The sequence below is a fragment of the Sorex araneus genome, chromosome 6, assembly GCF_027595985.1.
Source record: "Sorex araneus isolate mSorAra2 chromosome 6, mSorAra2.pri, whole genome shotgun sequence".
NCBI classification, from domain to species: domain Eukaryota; kingdom Metazoa; phylum Chordata; class Mammalia; order Eulipotyphla; family Soricidae; genus Sorex; species Sorex araneus.
In genome coordinates, this window is record NC_073307.1 from 20,165,348 (window position 1) to 20,183,576 (window position 18,229).

An 18,229-nucleotide genomic window follows, 5' to 3' on the forward strand; every position below is an offset into this window, starting at 1 on the left:
TGTAGAAGAGGTTCATCTAAATAGATATTACAAGTACAAGAAAGACTGTAATGGGAAAGTAAATTATAAATAGATACATAAAATCCAAGTAGAATTAATGTAAACCAAAAATGGAAGTGGCAAAAATTGCAGGGAAACTAATGGCTTATTAAAATTCCAAATGAGACAAATATTTTATAAGATCTGAAATAGGTAAATTTAAGTTTAAAACATGTAGAGTTTATGGTATCTAAAAAGTGTTTATACACAAAGTTTATAAATGATCATCCATTAGGTAAATGAAGTTGATGAAAGAGGTTTTGGCTACAGAGACAAATTCTGTAGTTTTCTTGTTATAAACTGGGTCAAACTTTGTGAAAGTTGAGTTATAAATCAAGAGAAGGATTCTTGAATTTGATTTAAGATATAATGCAACTCTAAGGGACTATAATCACCAAAGAGGGGCCATGATCAGAAACGACTAAAGAAGTGAATGTAAAAGTAAGTAAGGCTAGAAACAGAGATAGAGAAAACTTCTACACCCAGAAGGAAAATCTGTAAGTTGTATTTGACATAAAGTTTATCTTTAAGTTAGTCAAGATCTTAGAATTAAGAGTGTTAAAGATACTCTAACTCTAACTAACTTAAAGCAAAACTGATCTCCAGTTGATTTGATTTCTCTTATTTGATGACTCATGCAAATACTAGCAAAAGATATGCTAGTTTCTGTCAACATGTTAAAGGTATTTTTTTCCTTTTGTTACCATTAGGAAACTATCAACAGAGCATAACTATCAATTGTGTATTTGAGGCTTAAATATTTTTACTTGGGCCTTTCTTTTTATTAAAATAATTCTGTCTATGACTTTTGAATTTTTTACTATGTTTTAGGTGAGATTATCTTGTTAATTTAATTTTGTTTTTGGAGTATACTCAGTGATGCTCAGGTCTTGCTCCTGTCTTTGGGCTCAGGGTTCACTCCTGGTGGGGGTGGTAGACCATATATAATTCAGGGTATTAAACCCGGATCAGCCATGTGTAAGGTAAGCGCTCTACCCATTGTACTATTATATTACTCTGACCATGATTATCTTTTTTATTTACCCGTTTTGTTTTTTATGATTCTTGAACCTGTAAATAAATTTTTAATAAATTCTAGAATGCTTCCTCTAATTTCTTTTAATACTGCAGATTCAATATTTTCATCCTTCTTTAGTTTATGTTATAATTTTTATTCATGCTTATTATTAGATACTACAGTAGAGCCTGGCAAGCTCCTGTGGCATACTCAATATGCCAAAAACAGTAACAATGATGGTCCTCATTCCCCTGACCCTGAAAGAGCCCCCAATATGCCATTGGGCTACACTAGCACATGACAAGGACTAATGGAGATGTTACTGGTGCCCGATTGAGCAAATCAATGAACAACTGGATGACAATGATGACGGTGACAGTGATTATTAACTTGTCACTTTGTTAGGACAACATAAGCTGCCAACATGGAGGTCAAATCCCCACAATTCTAAATGTTCCTGGGGAAAAAGTAGTTTTTTTGGTGCTCATTTCTCTATCTGGGTTTCCTTTGAACATTAACCTGGAAATATATTAGTGCCTTGTTAGCTACTTGTTTTTATTCTTTTTATTCTATTTCCTTTTGTTTTTCTTTCCTTGCTAACTCTTTTAGCTGTATGCTGGATAAATTTATCTTTTGCTTCATTATCTAAGTGTATTTCATTTTCTAAGTTCTTACTGTCAATTTTTTTGGTTTTTGGCAACACCTGGTGGTCCTTAGGGGACCATATGTGGTGCTATGAAGTAAGACAGGGTCGACCAAACGCAAGGCAAGTAACTTAATCCCCCATACTATATCTCTAGCCCCTCAGTTAAATTTTTGATTAATTTTTTTTCTGGCAGTCCTTTTCAGTTCTTTATAGTTTCTTGTTTTCCTTTATATTATCTTTTATTTTGAATACAGTGGTTAGCATATTATAGAGTATTCTGAAGTACTTGTAGATTTATTTATCTTGTTTTTTCTGTTGCTCTCATGCATGATGTTAATGCTTTCTTGAATATATATATATTTAGTGTTTGTCCAAAAACCTAAGATTTATTTATAGGAATATTTTGAGGATTAAAATAAAGAAAACTCTTATTAAAGACCTAAATTTGATTTTCTTAGTATCTTGACAATAGTGACTTCAAATAAAACTTTATTTTGTTTTATATTGATTTTGGTTGTTGGCAGTGTTCCTCATTGAGCACTTACTCCTCACTCTATGCTCAGAGATCATTCCCATTCCTGGTGGTGCTCAGGAGATCATATGGGGTGCCAGAGATTGAACCTGGGTGAGGCGTGTGTAAGGCAAGCACCTACCTGCTGTATAATTATCACTCCAGCCCCTCTAAATAAAATTTAATGTTAAAAATCACACTTGGGGCTGGAGCAATAGTACAGCAGTTAGGACATTTGCCTTGCATGTGGCCGAGCTGGATTCAATCCTTGGCATCCCATATGGTCCCCTGAGAACCGCCTGGAGTGATTCCTGAGTGCAGAGCTAGAAGTAACTCTTGAGCATCACTGGGTGTGACACAAAAAGCAAAAACAATCACATTCAAGGTTAAATTGCACACAAAAGTTCATGCATTCCAGTTATGTTCATCCTTATGTTCATCCAGTTATGTTCATTATGTTCATTCCTAAGAGATGAAATATCTCTTAGGAATTCCTTTTTATTATTATATACTCTCTAAACTTGTCACTTTGTTAGGACAACATCAGCTGTCAAAATTCCCACAATTCTAAATGTTCCAGGGCACAGCAAATTTTTTGTTGTTAATTTCTCTATGTGGGTTTCCTTTGAATATTTTTTTTTTTTGCTTTTTGGGTCACACCTGGCGATGCACAAGGGTCACTCCTGGCTCTGCACTCAGGAATTACCCCTGGCGGTGCTCAGGGGACCATATGGGATGCTGGGAATCGAACCCGGGTCGGCCGTGTGCAAGGCAAACGCCCTACCCGCTGTGCTATCACTCCAGCCCCCTCCTTTGAATATTGACTTGGAACATATTAGTGCCTTGTTAGCTAGTTCTTTTCAGTTGAAGTGTTGGTTCATATAATATATACCATCATTGTTAAAAATATAAAATCTTGGATGTCGTTAATGCCTCAAATTTTAAGTAAACTCAGCTTTTGTGGAGAATGGCCATTGATCTTCTGAAGAAGCTAAAGAAATAATGTTCATTTAAAAAAGCAACTTTTTTTTTGTTGTTTTGGGGTCACACCTGGCGATGCACAGGGGTTACTCCTGGCTCTGCACTCAGGAATTACTCCTGGCGGTGCTCAGGGGACCATATGGGATGCTGGGATTTGAACCCGGGTCGGCCGCGTGCAAGGCAAACGCCCTACCCGCTGTGCTATCACTCCAGCCCCTAAAAAAAAAAAAGCAACTTTAATCAAGATAAAATCAACTCATGCTGCAATTAATTTAAACACCTGTTGCAAGTGATGTTTATGTTTTTCCATAAATATTGTTATAGCCACTATTTCTCTCTGTACCTGAAACTCCCTTAGTAATCCTTTTTCTTATATCCATTCTCACTTTTCTCCCTCCTATATTTATATAAAATATTGTGTATTATAAAATACATTATATAGCAATGTAATAATATGTATTATATAAGACATGCTAAAATGTTTCTCTTCCTTTTAAAATATTAAGATTTATTTATGTGGTTGCATGCACACTTAGCTCACTTATTATGATTGCTGTATGATTCCTCACAAAATGACTCCACTCTTTATGATTCCTCACAAAATTATTCCATTTTTTTATTGCTTTATCAATAAATATGTAGATGAACTTTTTTCTTTCCCAAGATGAACAATCTCATGTACATACTTTTGGGGAGGGAGTAGTTAGTCCCCAAAACCACTTGGTATGGTTACTCAGTTTTGTGATGGGGATTACTTCTCACTGTACTCAAGGGGCCATGTGGTGCTTATGTTTGAAATGGGATTGGCTGCATGTAATGCCAGCACTTTAATCCCTTTACTACCTCTCTGACCTTCATACAATGCTTTTATAATATAATTTTATAATAAGTACATCATACTGAAATAATTTTTGCAAGCTTTTATGCCCCAAAGTAAAATTGGCAGATTGTAGAGTATATATACATATATACCATGTATATTGAAAATTATGTATATTTTTTACTAAAATTATCAAATATTTTTAGCAAGAAGCAAATAATTTTAATTAAAGAAAAATAAAAAGACAGTTACTTTACATTATTTACAGATTAATTAAGAGAAGTATACCAGGATAAAGGAAGTTCAAATGTTTTTGTATTTTTGCTGTGCCACTCAGATTCAAATTCTTGTAACAGAGGATCTAGTTACCCTGACTTTGATGTAATGGCAATTGCTTGACCAGGGGACATGGAACAGAAAATACAATACTTGGAGGCTTTGATCATCAAAGTCATCATACCTTTACTAATGACAATTAAATTTGCTATTAGAAAATTGAAATAGAATTAATAATCAAAATGTAGCAAAAATTTTAAGTGAAACTCTCCAAAGAAATGCTACTATCTGCATGTATATGCATATTAAAATTATCAAATTTTAAAAAAATAGGTTTACATGTGATTTCCTGATGTTCCACTTAATGTTCTCACTTTACTAATGTTATTGGATATAAAATAGTATCTAAGTATGCATTTTCCCTGCTAATGAGGTTAAGCATCACTTCAAGTTTTATTTTCAGATTTTCTACACTATTCTTCTTAAAAGTTCTCACTTTTTGACCTTTTCGGAAGTTTTTGGGAAAATGGGCTCCCAAGCAATTTTCAGGGGCCCTGGTCCACTCTTGGCAATTACTAGTCAACCAAGATAAGACCATTAAATGATAGAACTCAAGAATGTGATACTTTTCAGATCATCCGGTGTCAGGAACCACTAGGGTCACCTCAGTGGTATCTACCAGGGCCCCACCGAGCAATGCCAGGGACCATGTAGTACTGGGGATAGAACTGGGGTTGAGTCTATGTCCATATACTTTATTCTCAGCGCCTTGATACGTTTTCTGTCTACTTTCATGATGTTTTTGCTGACCTGCAAATAATTTGAATGACTTAAAGCAAGTATCTTCTTCTTGTCTGTTATCTGTTAGTTTATCTGCTTTAGTCTAGTCATGAGTTAGAAGTGTTTGTTGTTTTTATAAAATTAAACCTTCATAATGTTATAAGGATTTTAATCTTAATATTTTAAAATTCTATTTATCTTGGGTAATGGTGGGTGTAAAGATATTTTACTCATTTATCTTTTCATTTTATTTTCTACTCTGCACTGTTTACCTATTCTTCCATTGATTTTTACAGAGCACAATTTTTATTAAGTATATTTGTGGAAGTACAAAAACTCAATATTTTTATTTTTATTTTTTTTATTTTTTTTAATAATTTATTTATTTTTAATTAGAGAATCACCGTGAGGGTACAGTTACAGATTTATACACTTTTGTGCTAATACTTCCCTCAATATTTTTAAAATGTATTGTTTAAATGCCTACCTAAGTGGAATTCTCATGAACAGTTATACTTGTTGCAAAGCTGATAGTAGAAAATATTCCTTTTCTGTATTTTGTTTTGAGGCTACACATGGCAGTGCTCGAAGGTTACTACTGGCTCTGCACTCAGGAAATACTCCTGGCAGTCCTTAAGGGGTCATGTGGGATGCCAGAGATTGAGCCTAGGTAGGCTGATACAAGGCAAACATCCTACCTGCTGTGCTCTCTGGCCCCAAATAGAAAAGATTTCTAAAAATACCTTGAATTTGTTTTATTTTACTAATAAAATTTTACAAATAAAATTTTAAGTAATATAACTATAATATTTAATTTTATTAGAACTATTATAGAAGTATATATATCCATCCAAACTAAATCTTAGCTATCAAAGTCTTTATCTATAATCATCAATTGAGTTGTGCACTTATAGATTTGGGTCATAATTTGGAATATAATAATATATTATAAACCATAACATTCTCTGTGAAAGGCCAAATGTATTAAGGATGTTTTATATGTGTTCTTAATAATGGGTACTAAAGGGAAATGAAGTCATTTGGTTTAAAAAGTTTGATATTAATTTCTTTCCATTTCTTTTCTTTGGAGGGTTTGGGTCACATCTAGTGATGCTCAGGGCTTACTTCTGACTTTGTGCTCAAGGATCACTCCTGGCAGTGAGGACCATATGAAGTGCCAGGGATGGAACTGGTATGGGATGCATGCACAGAAGAGCCTTCTCTATACTATTTCTCTGGGTCCTGGTATCAATTTATGAAGATGTTTTATTTTTTTCACTTTTTAATGTATTTAATGTATTCGATTCATCCACACCTCTCGGAGAGCCTAAGAGTATCTTGACTGCATGGCAGAGCCTGAAAAGCTACCCATGGTATATTCAATATGCCAAAAAAGTAACAAGTTTCAAAATGGAGACAACAACGGGATGACAGTGCTACAGTGCTAATGTATTTGGGTGAGGAGTTTGGACCACACATAGTGGTATTTAGAACTTGTGGTCCCAAGATTCAAAATGGGATTAGCTGCATGCAAAGAAAGTGCTTTATAATATCTTTATAATATCTTGTAACCCCTATAATATCTCTCTGATACTCTTGTACATTTTCTTTGTTCTGGAGTCAGCCTGGCAGTGCTCAGGGGCTATTCCTGGCATTACTTAGGAGATCTTGCAATGCCCACGAACCATATTGTGCCAGAGATTGAACCTTGGCTCCTACCATGCAAAACATGTACTCCAGCCCTCTGAATTTTCTCTCTGACTTTGATTATTTTCCTCAGGGCTTACTTTGGTTCACACTATGGGTTAGTAAGAAGCAGAGTAAAATAATACAAAATTTAAATAAGCATAGTGTATTTATAGTAAACAAAGTAGCAATGTCAAATTCCAAAACATTAGACCCATCTTTTGCAATATCATCAGTAAGATAATTCAGTAATAATTATGTAAAAATTATTCTGAAATCAATTATTTGTAACATGGTAGATAATTTTATGATAAATTTCATTGTTGATATGCTATAATAAAATCTAAGAAGGATTCTCTAGTAATGATTATAACAGGGAAAAGCATTTTTCCCTTTAGAGTAAAAATTTCCAAAGATTATTGTGATAAAGTTGTATAATTTTCACTGAGATTAAGCCTTTAAAACTTTTTACTTTGCTTTGATAAAGGATTAAAGTAATTTAATTTATTGTGGCATCCACTCTGAATATCACCTGATCAAATAACAATAACATTGTCTTCATAACAGTAATTACATGATATGGATGAAAATTAGCAAATATTTAATAAAATTATGTTTACACATATTTTTCAATCAATTCTTGGGTGGAATAAGCATTGCAAGTAAACAAACACAAGGCTTTCAACCCATGAAGCAGGAACTCTACCACTTGAACTGTACCCTTGACAAATAAATGAATGTCAGGAAATAATTAAATTTTGTTGTAGTTATTGATTGTTTATAGTCATTGTAATTCAACTTGGGAAAACAAAAAACATAATGCATGCTATTATAGTACAATCCAAAATCCAATATAGAATAGGTAAAAATTACTCACAACTTGCAATCGGTAATACTAGGGCTGAAAGTTAATAAAAATTGAATGGTTAACTTATTGAATGTTAACTCCGAAGCTATTCCGAAAGTTCATGTTCTCCTCTACATCGCTACCAGTGTCCTGAAATGGAAGATTGGGGATAAGTGGTTTCAGAAACTTGAACTCATTGGTGGCAGCGCCCCCTGCCAGACACACCTCATACTGGTAGCTGTGCGACAGGGTCCCAGCGCCACTGACGTCCAACAGGTGTCCCGGGAAGTGCGCCTCTGGAAGCGGGTAGGGGCCCCCTGCGGGCGGGCCGGGCCGCCTGCACAGGCGCACAGCCACGAAGGCCAGCACGGAGAAGAGGAAGAGCGACGACACGCAGGCCAAGGCCACCACCAGGTAGACGGTGAGGCGGTCGTCCGCAGGCGCGTCGGCAGGCGCGTCGGGCAGCGGCAGGAAGGGCTGCGAGAAGCCATCCACCAGCAGCACGTGCAGCGTGACGCTGGCAGACAGCGGCGGCTCGCCATTGTCCTTGACCAGCACCAGCAGCCTGTGCTTGGGCGCGTCGCGCTCGCTGAGCGGTCGCGCGGTGCGCACCTCGCCATTGTGCGCCCACACGCTGAAGAGCCCGGGCTCCGTGGCCTTGAGCAGCTGGAACGACAGCCAGGCGTTCTGGCCCGAGTCGCCGTCCACCGCCACCACCTTGGTCACCAGGTAGCCCGCCTCTGCCGCCCTGGGCACCAGCTCGCTGCAGGGCGCCGACGCGTTCTGCAGCGGGTACAGCACGAAGGGCGCGTTGTCGTTGCGGTCCAGCACCAGCACGCGCACGCGCGCCTGGCTGCCGAGCGCGGGCGAGCCGCGGTCCCACGCGCCCACGCCGAACTCGAAGGCGCGCACGGCCTCGAAGTCCAGCGAGCGCAGCGCGAACAGCTGCCCGTTGTCGGCGTTGATGGATACCAGTGAGGCGAGCGGCAGCTGAGGGTCTTGGGGCGGCAGCAGCGAGTAGGTCACCTGGGCGTTGCTGCCCTCATCGGGGTCGGTGGCGCTCACGCTGCCAATGTGCAGGGCGGGGCTGTTGTTCTCGCCCACCAGCAGGGTGTAGGAGGGCTGGCTGAAGGCGGGGGCGTTGTCGTTCACGTCTGACACCAGCACTGTGATGGTGTGCTGGGTTTGCAGCCTTGGAGTGCCCATGTCTGTCACCGTGATGGTGATGTTGTACTCTGCCTGGCTCTCTCTGTCCAGTTCTTTTTCGGAAACTAGAGTGAAAAAATTCTTGAAGGTCGGTTTCAGATAAAAGGGGATGTCATCCTGAACGGAGCAAATAATCCTCCCATTTTCACCAGCGTCTTTGTCTCGAACACTAAACAGAGAGACAAGGGTCTCAGAGGAGTTCTCAGGAATTGTCTGTGTTAATGACGATATGGTAATTTCTGGTGGGTTGTCATTTATATCTATCACATTAACCATAAGAGTGCATTCTTCTGAAAGTCCTCCACCATCTGTTGCCTGAATATTTATGGCATAGAACTGTATTTCTTCAAAATCCAAGTGTGATATCAAATGAATTTCCCCAGATACTGGATCAATTTTAAATGTTTTCCGAATATCTTCTGATGCATGCAAAAATGTGTAAGATATTTTCCCATAAATTCCTGCATCCAGATCCTTAGCAGAGATGGTGATAATCCAGGAACCAACTGATGTGTCCTCCTGAACCTCCACCTTATAGAGTGTCAGAGGAAATGCTGGGGCATTATCATTTATATCCAAGACCTTAATGAGAATCAGTGTTGTCCCGGATTTGGGTGGGGATCCACCGTCCAGTGCTGTGAGTGTTAATCTGAGCTCTGATTGTTCCTCATGATCTAATTCTTTGTTCAGGACTAGTTCTGGGTATATTTTTCCATCCCCACTATCTTGAGTTTTTATTTGGAAATGAGAATTGGAGCTAACTGAATAATTTTGGAGACTGTTTCTTCCTATATCCAAATCTTGAGCACTCTCCATTAAGAATGTGGTTCCTATTGTGGTGCTTTCCGATATTTTCAAAAGTATTTCCTTATCCAGGAACGTAGGGAAATGATCATTTATATCTGTTACATGCAGCTCAGCCTGGAAAAACTGTAAAGGATTTTCCAACACTACCTGAAAATGCAGCACACAAGGCTCTATAGAGCCACACAGTTCTTCTCTGTCCAGTTTCTTATTTAAGAACAAATCTCCAGTCAGCAAATCAAGATGCAAATACTTTTCATTATCATCAGATACCACCCGGGCCTCCCGTGAAGACAGCTCCTCTACCCCTAACCCCAGATCATTTATCAAATTGGCCACAAAAAAGCCAACTTCTTTTTCCTCTGCCACAGAATATCGCACAGATTCAGAACACACCCAAGACAATCCCAGCAAAACAAAGAGAATTAGGACTTGCCTTTTCCACAGACCGAATGCCTCTCTGTTCTTCATGATTCCTTCAAGCAACCTCTCTTGTGAAAAAAATTAAGTTCAGCTCTAATTTTGGACACAGAAACTCTGATTTTTTAAAATCAAAAGCTGGAGTGTACATAGCCCTTCTGGCTGCGTTGTAGGTGAAATTCCATTTATTTCTTTCCTCTCGGTGGATGGTCTCTATTCCTCTGAATAAGGAAGCCCTCAGTGTCAGTCCATTACTATTTTCATCTTATCCTGCAGCGCCACCATGTGTCTCTTTGAATTTTTTATTCAGTGAAAAAATTTTAATCTCTGAATAATTTACAAATACATCTGGAGTATTCTGTAATAAATCCATGATCTAACTTTTACTTTATAATACATTATACTTCATAATGTATCTAAGTAGATTTTTAAGAATATAACTAAAAAGTCACTATTACAATCAACAAATTTTAAAATAATTCCTCCATATACTTTACACTATCTGTGTTTGATTCACCTCCTTTTTTTACTTTTGGCTTTTAAAAATTAGAATCCAAACAAGGTTCATACAGGAAAGTTAAGTATGTGTTTTTTTGGGGGCTATACCTGGTGGTGTTCAGGGCTTACTCCTTGCTCTGTGCTCAGGGATTACTCCTAGCAGGCTTGGGGTACCATATGGAATGCTTGGTATTGAAATCGTGTTGGTCACACCCTACCTGCTCTCTAGCTCTTAATTAAGGTTTTTTGATGCCTGATGAAGAATTTATTCAAATGTTCTGAATTGAAGAAAAAAATCTTATTCGGGTAATTTCCCGGGTAATCACAAAAGTATTTTTTCTCATATATATTATATAGACTTTAGTAAGTTATAGTAATATTATTTTTCTTATATATTTAAAAAATATAAATAATTATATTAAATAGGAGCATCCTTAACTTTATTTAGCTCATAGGTTATGCTACTTGGCAGACAAATAATTTAAATATGGCACAATGTAGCATAGGTGAAAGGTAATATAGAAATACCTAAAAGAGATGTTTGTACTTAGTGCAGAACTCTGAGAAACTAATTTAGAAAAGAAAAATTCAAAAACCAAGAATGGCTCAAAAGTCAGAGTCATGGATCCAAAAGAAAATATAATTTTAAGGAGATGACAAATCTCAACAATAACAAATCCTTCTAAAAACTCAAGAAAAATGATTTAAATGATCACTGTGGAGGATTCTGATGGGTATTTGTAAAAATGTTTACCTTTCTTTATAGTAATATAATTTTCCATAAACAACGGATATTCAAATAGATTTCCTATATCAGGTCTTCCTGTAGTTATTGTAGTCAACTGAATTAAGTTCTCATAGATGAATGTAAATAAAAATGTTTTCCACTATTGAGTCTGCTTTGGGAGACATCTTGATGTGCTTCCTCCTTCCCAGGAACTAGCTACAGCAATGTGAATTGTCACATTGCAATAGGGAATGTTGGAATAATTACTTGGAACAAAAAATGGTTATAGAATAACAGAGGAGCAAAGCAGCTCCATCCACTCACTTATATTGGAAAAAAGAGCTCCATACTTTCATAAGATAACTGTGTAGTCTTTGTGCCACTTTATTTTGGCAATATAATCTTAATTTACATATATAGACATCTTGGATGACCTCTATTATAGAGTGGTTATGATTAAGACTAGATTGAACTTAAATGAAATATGAGAAGGAAGGAAAAGTCTTTCAAGAAATTTGACTAATATAAATGTATTAGAATCTGAAAAACTTAGACTCGATGGCATTTTGAACCCAAGCAAAAGTATTTTACAGGCTAGTTTGTGTTATTCAGTAAAAATGAAGAAAATTAAGATATAGAATTGAAGATATAATTAATCAAATCCCTAAAAGCTTAGATCTGACAACATATAAGGGGGTTAGATTTAGTGTAAAGGGAACTCAGTAGAAAAGGAAGGCTATAACTACAGATATTGTCAAAGATACATGTTTGTGGCTAGGAAATTAGTAGAATCATGATCTGAGGGATTTAAATTTAAACCAGATATTTGAAGCATGAGTAAAATTTCTTTTTAGCAATACATTTTAGAAGAACTGGTTGGCTGCTTTTTTCTGGGCATCTTAACTGACAGTCTGACCACTCTCTATTAGAGTCCGGAAATATAACTCTTTCCAGAAATAGACAAGACACATTTATATATCTGGAAAACCTTGAAGCAAGCGACATATTCTTGGTCTATATCTCTTATGTTGGGTCTTAGATTTTTTTGCCTGAATTGCTTGAATTGCACTTCCACATTCCCTATTACAGACAAGGGAAGGTCCAGTTTATTGGACTGATGTTAGAATCACTTCCACTTTCTTTTTTTTTTTTTTTTGCTTTTTGGGTCACACCCGGCGATGCACAGGGGTCACTCCTGGCTCATGCACTCAGGAATCACCCCTGGCGGTGCTCAGGGGACCATATGGGATGCTGGGATTCGAACCCGGGTCGGCCGCGTGCAAGGCAAACGCCCTACCCGCTGTGCTATCACTCCAGCCCCAGAATCACTTCCACTTTCATTTTTAGCAGTACTACTGAGATATAATTTACCATAGGATTTCCCCACTTAAAGTGTATAATTCGCAGCCAAGAAAGTAATTCAGCAGTGGAGCAATTTGTCTTGCATGTGTGAGGCCCTATGTTCATTCCCCAGTATCAAGGTAAAAACCAACAAAAATAATCATTTGTAGTATGACTTCCAGATACAAAATCAATATACAAAATATCAATTACATTACTATATGTAAGTAATGACAAAAATCACAATTCCATTTACAATTGCACTGAAAAATTTAAGTACTTAAGAATCAACAATAGTTGTGAAAGACATTCATTAAAAAATTATGTCACTACTGAAAGAAAAAAAGAAAAAAATAATACAAAACATATCCCATACTCCTGGAATAGAAAAATTAATATCATTAAAATGACTTCCTACCCAAAGCATTAAACAAATTCAATACTATCAAAATTCCAATGTCATTCTTCAGGGACATAGAACAAACCCTACTAAAATATGTATAAAACCATACTCACACCCTCAAATAGTCAAGACTATTTGTAAAGTAGACCAGTTTGAGCAGACAGTTAACGACAAAGGATTCAAGAGAATAATGTGGAGAAAAGAGTGTAACAATGCTTATGTGGGGAAAATCATTAGCCAAATGCAATAAAAGGAAAATTGGACCACTAACTCAAATACATAAAAGTTACCACAAAATGAATTAAAGATCTTAATTTTATGCCTGAATTCATAAAATTCACAAAAGAACTATAGGCAGACCACTCCATATTAATTTCAAGATATCTTTAATGATTGGGCTCCACTGGCAAAATAAAACCTAAGATAACTAGAAATCCATCAAGCTAAGCAAGTTCCTGTGCTGTAGAAGAAACTATGGCTAAAGTAACAGGACCTATTGGGGCCAGAGAGAGCTCAACATGCTGAGTCCAGGCTTCCTACAGGAAGATCTGGTGCTCCTGGCACCACATGATCCCTAACCAGCACCTAGTGTTACCAGAGCCCGGAGTAGTGGTCAACAACTAGTGTGGCCATAAAAAGAAAAAATTAACCAGAGCTGGGAAAAATACCATGGAGTTGACATCAACAAAGCACAAAGGAAATTTATGAGTTAATTATGATCACTGAAACCAAAACTATTGCGGAATGAAGGATTCTCCTCTATTGCTTCGCCAGTGTCCTGCAGCGGAAAGGTGGGCAGAATGGGCTTGAGGAACTTGAACTCATTGGTGCCAGCGCCCCCCGCCAGACACACCTCATACTGGTAGCTGTGCGACAAGGTCCCAGCGCCACTGACGTCCAGCAGGTGTCCCGGGAAGTGCGCGTCGGGCAGCGGGTAGGGGCCCCCCGCGGAAGGGCCAGGCCGCCTGCACAGGCGCACAGCCACGAAGGCCAGCACTGAGAAGAGGAAGAGCGACGACACGCAGGCCAAGGCCACCACCAGGTAGACGGTGAGGCGGTCGTCCGCAGGCGCGTCGACAGGCGCGTCGGGCAGCGGCAGGAAGGGCTGCGAGAAGCCGTCCACCAGCAGCACGTGCAGCGTGACGCTGGCAGACAGCGGCGGCTCGCCATTGTCCTTGACCAGCACCAGCAGCCTGTGCTTGGGCGCGTCGCGCTCGCTGAGCGGCCGCGCGGTGCGCACCTCGCCATTGTGCGCCCACACGCTGAAGAGCCCGGGCTCCGTGGCCTTGAGCAGCTGGAACGACAGCCAGGCGTTCTGGCCCGAGTCGCCGTCCACCGCCACCACCTTGGTCACCAGGTAGCCCGCCTCTGCCGCCCTGGGCACCAGCTCGCTGCAGGGCGCCGACGCGTTCTGCAGCGGGTACAGCACGAAGGGCGCGTTGTCGTTGCGGTCCAGCACCAGCACGCGCACGCGCGCCTGGCTGCCGAGCGCGGGGGAGCCGCGGTCCCACGCGCCCACGCCGAACTCGAAGGCGCGCACGGCCTCGAAGTCCAGCGAGCGCAGCGCGAACAGCTGCCCGTTGTCGGCGTTGATGGACACCAGCGAGGCGAGCGGCAGCTGCGGGTCTTGGGGCGGCAGCAGCGAGTAGGTCACCTGGGCGTTGCTGCCCTCGTCGGGGTCGGTGGCGCTCACGCTGCCAATGTGCAGGGCGGGGCTGTTGTTCTCGCCCACCAGCAGGGTGTAGGAGGGCTGGTTGAAGGCGGGGGCGTTGTCGTTCACGTCTGACACCAGCACTGTGATGGTGTGCTGTGTTTGCAGCCTGGGAGTGCCCATGTCTGTCACTGTGATGGTGATGTTGTACTCCGCCTGGCTCTCTCGGTCTAGTGGATTTTTTGTTTCCAAAGTGTAGTAGTTTTCGACTGAAGGTTTTAGTTTGAAGGGTAGGTTTTCTGGAATTGTACAAATCATTCTTCCATTGTCTCCAGAATCTCTGTCATGGATATTAAAAACCATAACAACAGACTCAGGCGAATTTTCTGGGATTGAACTGGTAATTGATGATACTGAGATTTCAGGAGCATTGTCATTCACATCTGTCACCTGAATTCTGACTGTCGATTTTCCAAAAAGTGCTCCTCCATCTGTGGCTTGAATAATTATTGAGTACGATTTTATTGCTTCAAAATCCAAGGACGCCCTTAAACGAACTTCTCCAGATTTTGGATTAATATCAAATGTCTTGCGAATGTCTTCTAATGCATGGGAAAAGGCATATGATATTTCTCCATTTTTTCCCGAGTCTATATCCCAAGCTGACACAGTGACTACTAGTGAGCCTAACACGCTGTTCTCTGGAATATCCACCTCATAAAACTGCTGCTCAAACTCAGGGGCATTGTCATTAATGTCCACAACCAACACCCGAACTGTGGCAGTCCCAGACCTGGGAGGAGACCCACCATCCAGAGCAGTGAGGATGAAATTGAGTTCAGATTGTGTTTCATAATCCAGTGCTTTGTCCAAAACTAATTCTGGGTATTTTTTATGGTCTGGATGTATTCTCATTTTAATATGAAAATGAGAGTTAGGGCTTATTGTGTAGTTTTTCAGTGCATTGACTCCCACATCTAAATCCATTGCACTCTCTAATAAGAACACAGAACCAACAGCACTATTCTCCGGGATTTCAAGGAGCATTTCCTTTTCTAAGAATTCAGGAGAGTGGTCATTTATATCCATGACCTGGAGCTCAATTCGTAAAAGCTGCAAGGGATTTTTCATTAACACCTGAAAATTCAGCACGCACAGCTCTGTGGAGCCACAGAGTTCCTCCCGGTCTATCGGTTCACTTAAAAGCAAATTCCCAGAGGTTAGGTCCAGCTGCAAACACTGTTTGTTATCACTGGAGACCACCCGAGCTTCCCTTAAAAGCAGTTCACTCACTTCTAGTTCTAGATCTTTTGCTAAATTGCCTACAAAGCTCCCACTCTGCATTTCCTCTGCCACAGAAAAGTGCCCAGACTTGGCATCTGCATGAGATATTCCCAGTGAAACAAAGAGAAACAGGACTTGCCTTATCCGTAGAGTGTCTCTCTCTCTGATTTCCATAGCTGCTTTCCCAAAGGCTTCCTGCAGAGTATCTTCAGTTCAGTTTCGCAGTTCTGTGAAATATCCCTCTGATTTCTCACTAGAACCTGATTTTTATCTCTCCTTTTTAGCCTTAGTTTGCTCCATCATGGTTTGTTCTTTGTTTTCCAATGCTCTGTATGTAACTGGGTAACTTCTAGGACGTTATCCAAGCACAGTATTTTCCCCAAGATATTATCCTGCAGCGCCACCATGCGTCTCCACAGATTTTCAGAGTTTGATGAAAGTCATCTTTGTATTCTATTCACATAAGTGTCCTCCCTTATGTTTGTGTTTAAGTATTTAGAAATATATTCCATCATCCATAAAATTACTTTATATTAAGTTTGTCAAACTGTTAGTATTTGTTTTCCAGCATTCTATGTATCTCTCCCCACTTTCAGTGCAACCAGATATAAGATATGATTCCTTGCCCACAGGAGTTTACAATATTTTGAGAAGATTGAAAGTTGGAATAAAATTTGGAAAGATGGAGAGTCTTATTATTGGTAAAATGAACAAAATTTCATAGCCATTTGGCTATCTTTAAGTGGTTGGGAAAATAGAAGGTGTGTATGATCTGTTTCAGAAGTCCTCAAAGGGTGTGAAAATGGATTAAGCAGGAGATAGAACATAGATAGCTCTTACAGTGTCAGAAAGAATTTCTGTAGGTTTTCTTGATATCAATGAAATGTGAACTGGGAGAAAATGAAGTATAAATTTGATGAGACACAGTCTGACTTTATTTCACCTACTTAATTTCATCCTAACTTACAAAAATTTAATATGACACGTTAGTTTCCTTTAAACTAGAGTTATTCCTAAATCTGGCTTCCTTCTGCTTCCCAATATGTACTCCAACTATAACGATGGTCACACACTTTCTGTTTCAGGATAGGAAGAAAAAAGTGTGAGATTCTCTTTCCTAATAATAAAATAAAAACTTAGTTTACCCAAATTAGAACTATAAAGTCATAAAACTACAACTGAAATCATCATTATTTTAATAGGTCTAGAGTTATGGGTTAAAAATTTTAGTTTAAGAGTATGAAAACCTAACTTTGATCTTTGCTTTATTTTCATCCTGTCTGAGGATACCTATTAATCTTGGGTGGTTTAAATTCTACCTAGATACATGGCTGCTACATAATGAGGGGATTAGAATCAATGTAGGGAGATCACCAATTATGTTCAATATATGAGATTATGAGATATAAAAAGCTTCAAGAATGAATAAAGGGCCAGAAAGATAGAGTGAGTAAGGTACTTGGTTTGCATGGAGAGCTGACCTGATTTTGATTTTCAGCACCCCATATAATCTCTTAAGAACCATGGAAGTGCTCCTGTTCACAGAGCCATTAGTATATGCTGAATTCAGATGGATTTGGCCTTCACCCACAAAAAAAGAATGAATGGAGGAGGTATCTAACAAGTTTATATCTTTTCTGTGGGGAGGGTTAAGCCAAGCTAACAGTTCTCAAGCAGTGTTGAGGGAGACTGGGAGCTACTGCTAGATATACTTGACCAACCAGGCCAGCAGTTCAATTCCAGGTCCCAAGAATGTGGTACTACTTGGCAACAGGACCATCCCAGCAAAGATAGAAGCCTCTGGGGCTATGCTACACCTTATTATACTTTCAAGGCCATATGGTGCCAGAAATCAAACTTGGGTTGAGTATATGAAAGACATACATTGTAATTGCTGTACTATGTTCCCAAAAGTTTAGTTTTTGTTTGATTTTTGAAACAAAGGCTTATTCTTGGCACTGAACTCAGAGATCACTCCTGGTGGGATATAGGGGATTTTAAGAAATCAATGATGAAACTAAAGTCAATTAAGATGTGATCTTAGGGATTAAACCTGGGTCAGTCATACACTAGGAAATACCTTACTCACTGTACTATCCATCCCCACAAGTTTACATTTTAAAATGTAAGTTTATTTCACATTCCTTTAAAAGGTAGAATAGAGGGATTATTGAGAAGTCAGTAGAAATTAAAAAGTAATTCAAGTGAAATTGAATTGAAATGGAAAAGGTTGATTAACTACAGTTATTCTCCATCCTTTTAAAAACCCAATAAAATGATAAAAAAATAAG

At 39.1% G+C, this 18,229-nt stretch overlaps 2 protein-coding genes across 2 annotated transcripts; both read right to left on the minus strand.

The window, feature by feature from the left end:
- Positions 1-6,907: 6,907 nt before the first annotated feature.
- LOC129405698 (protocadherin beta-14-like) lies at positions 6,908-10,211 on the minus strand. Its single transcript, XM_055142797.1, has one exon. It carries the CDS (start codon positions 10,083-10,085, stop codon positions 7,689-7,691), a length of 2,397 nt encoding a protein of 798 aa, XP_054998772.1. The 5' UTR covers positions 10,086-10,211; the 3' UTR covers positions 6,908-7,688.
- Positions 10,212-13,704: 3,493 nt separating this feature from the next.
- Positions 13,705-16,377, minus strand: LOC101552468 (protocadherin beta-12). Its single transcript, XM_055142796.1, has one exon. It carries the CDS (start codon positions 16,110-16,112, stop codon positions 13,713-13,715), a length of 2,400 nt encoding a protein of 799 aa, XP_054998771.1. The 5' UTR covers positions 16,113-16,377; the 3' UTR covers positions 13,705-13,712.
- Positions 16,378-18,229: the final 1,852 nt, after the last annotated feature.

What these genes read in the sequence shown, in the direction of transcription:
- LOC101552468 (XM_055142796.1), bottom strand. Translation starts at nt 16,112, where the DNA reads ATGGAAATCAGAGAGAGAGACACTCTACGGATAAGGCAAGTCCTGTTT.
- LOC129405698 (XM_055142797.1), bottom strand. Translation starts at nt 10,085, where the DNA reads ATGAAGAACAGAGAGGCATTCGGTCTGTGGAAAAGGCAAGTCCTAATT.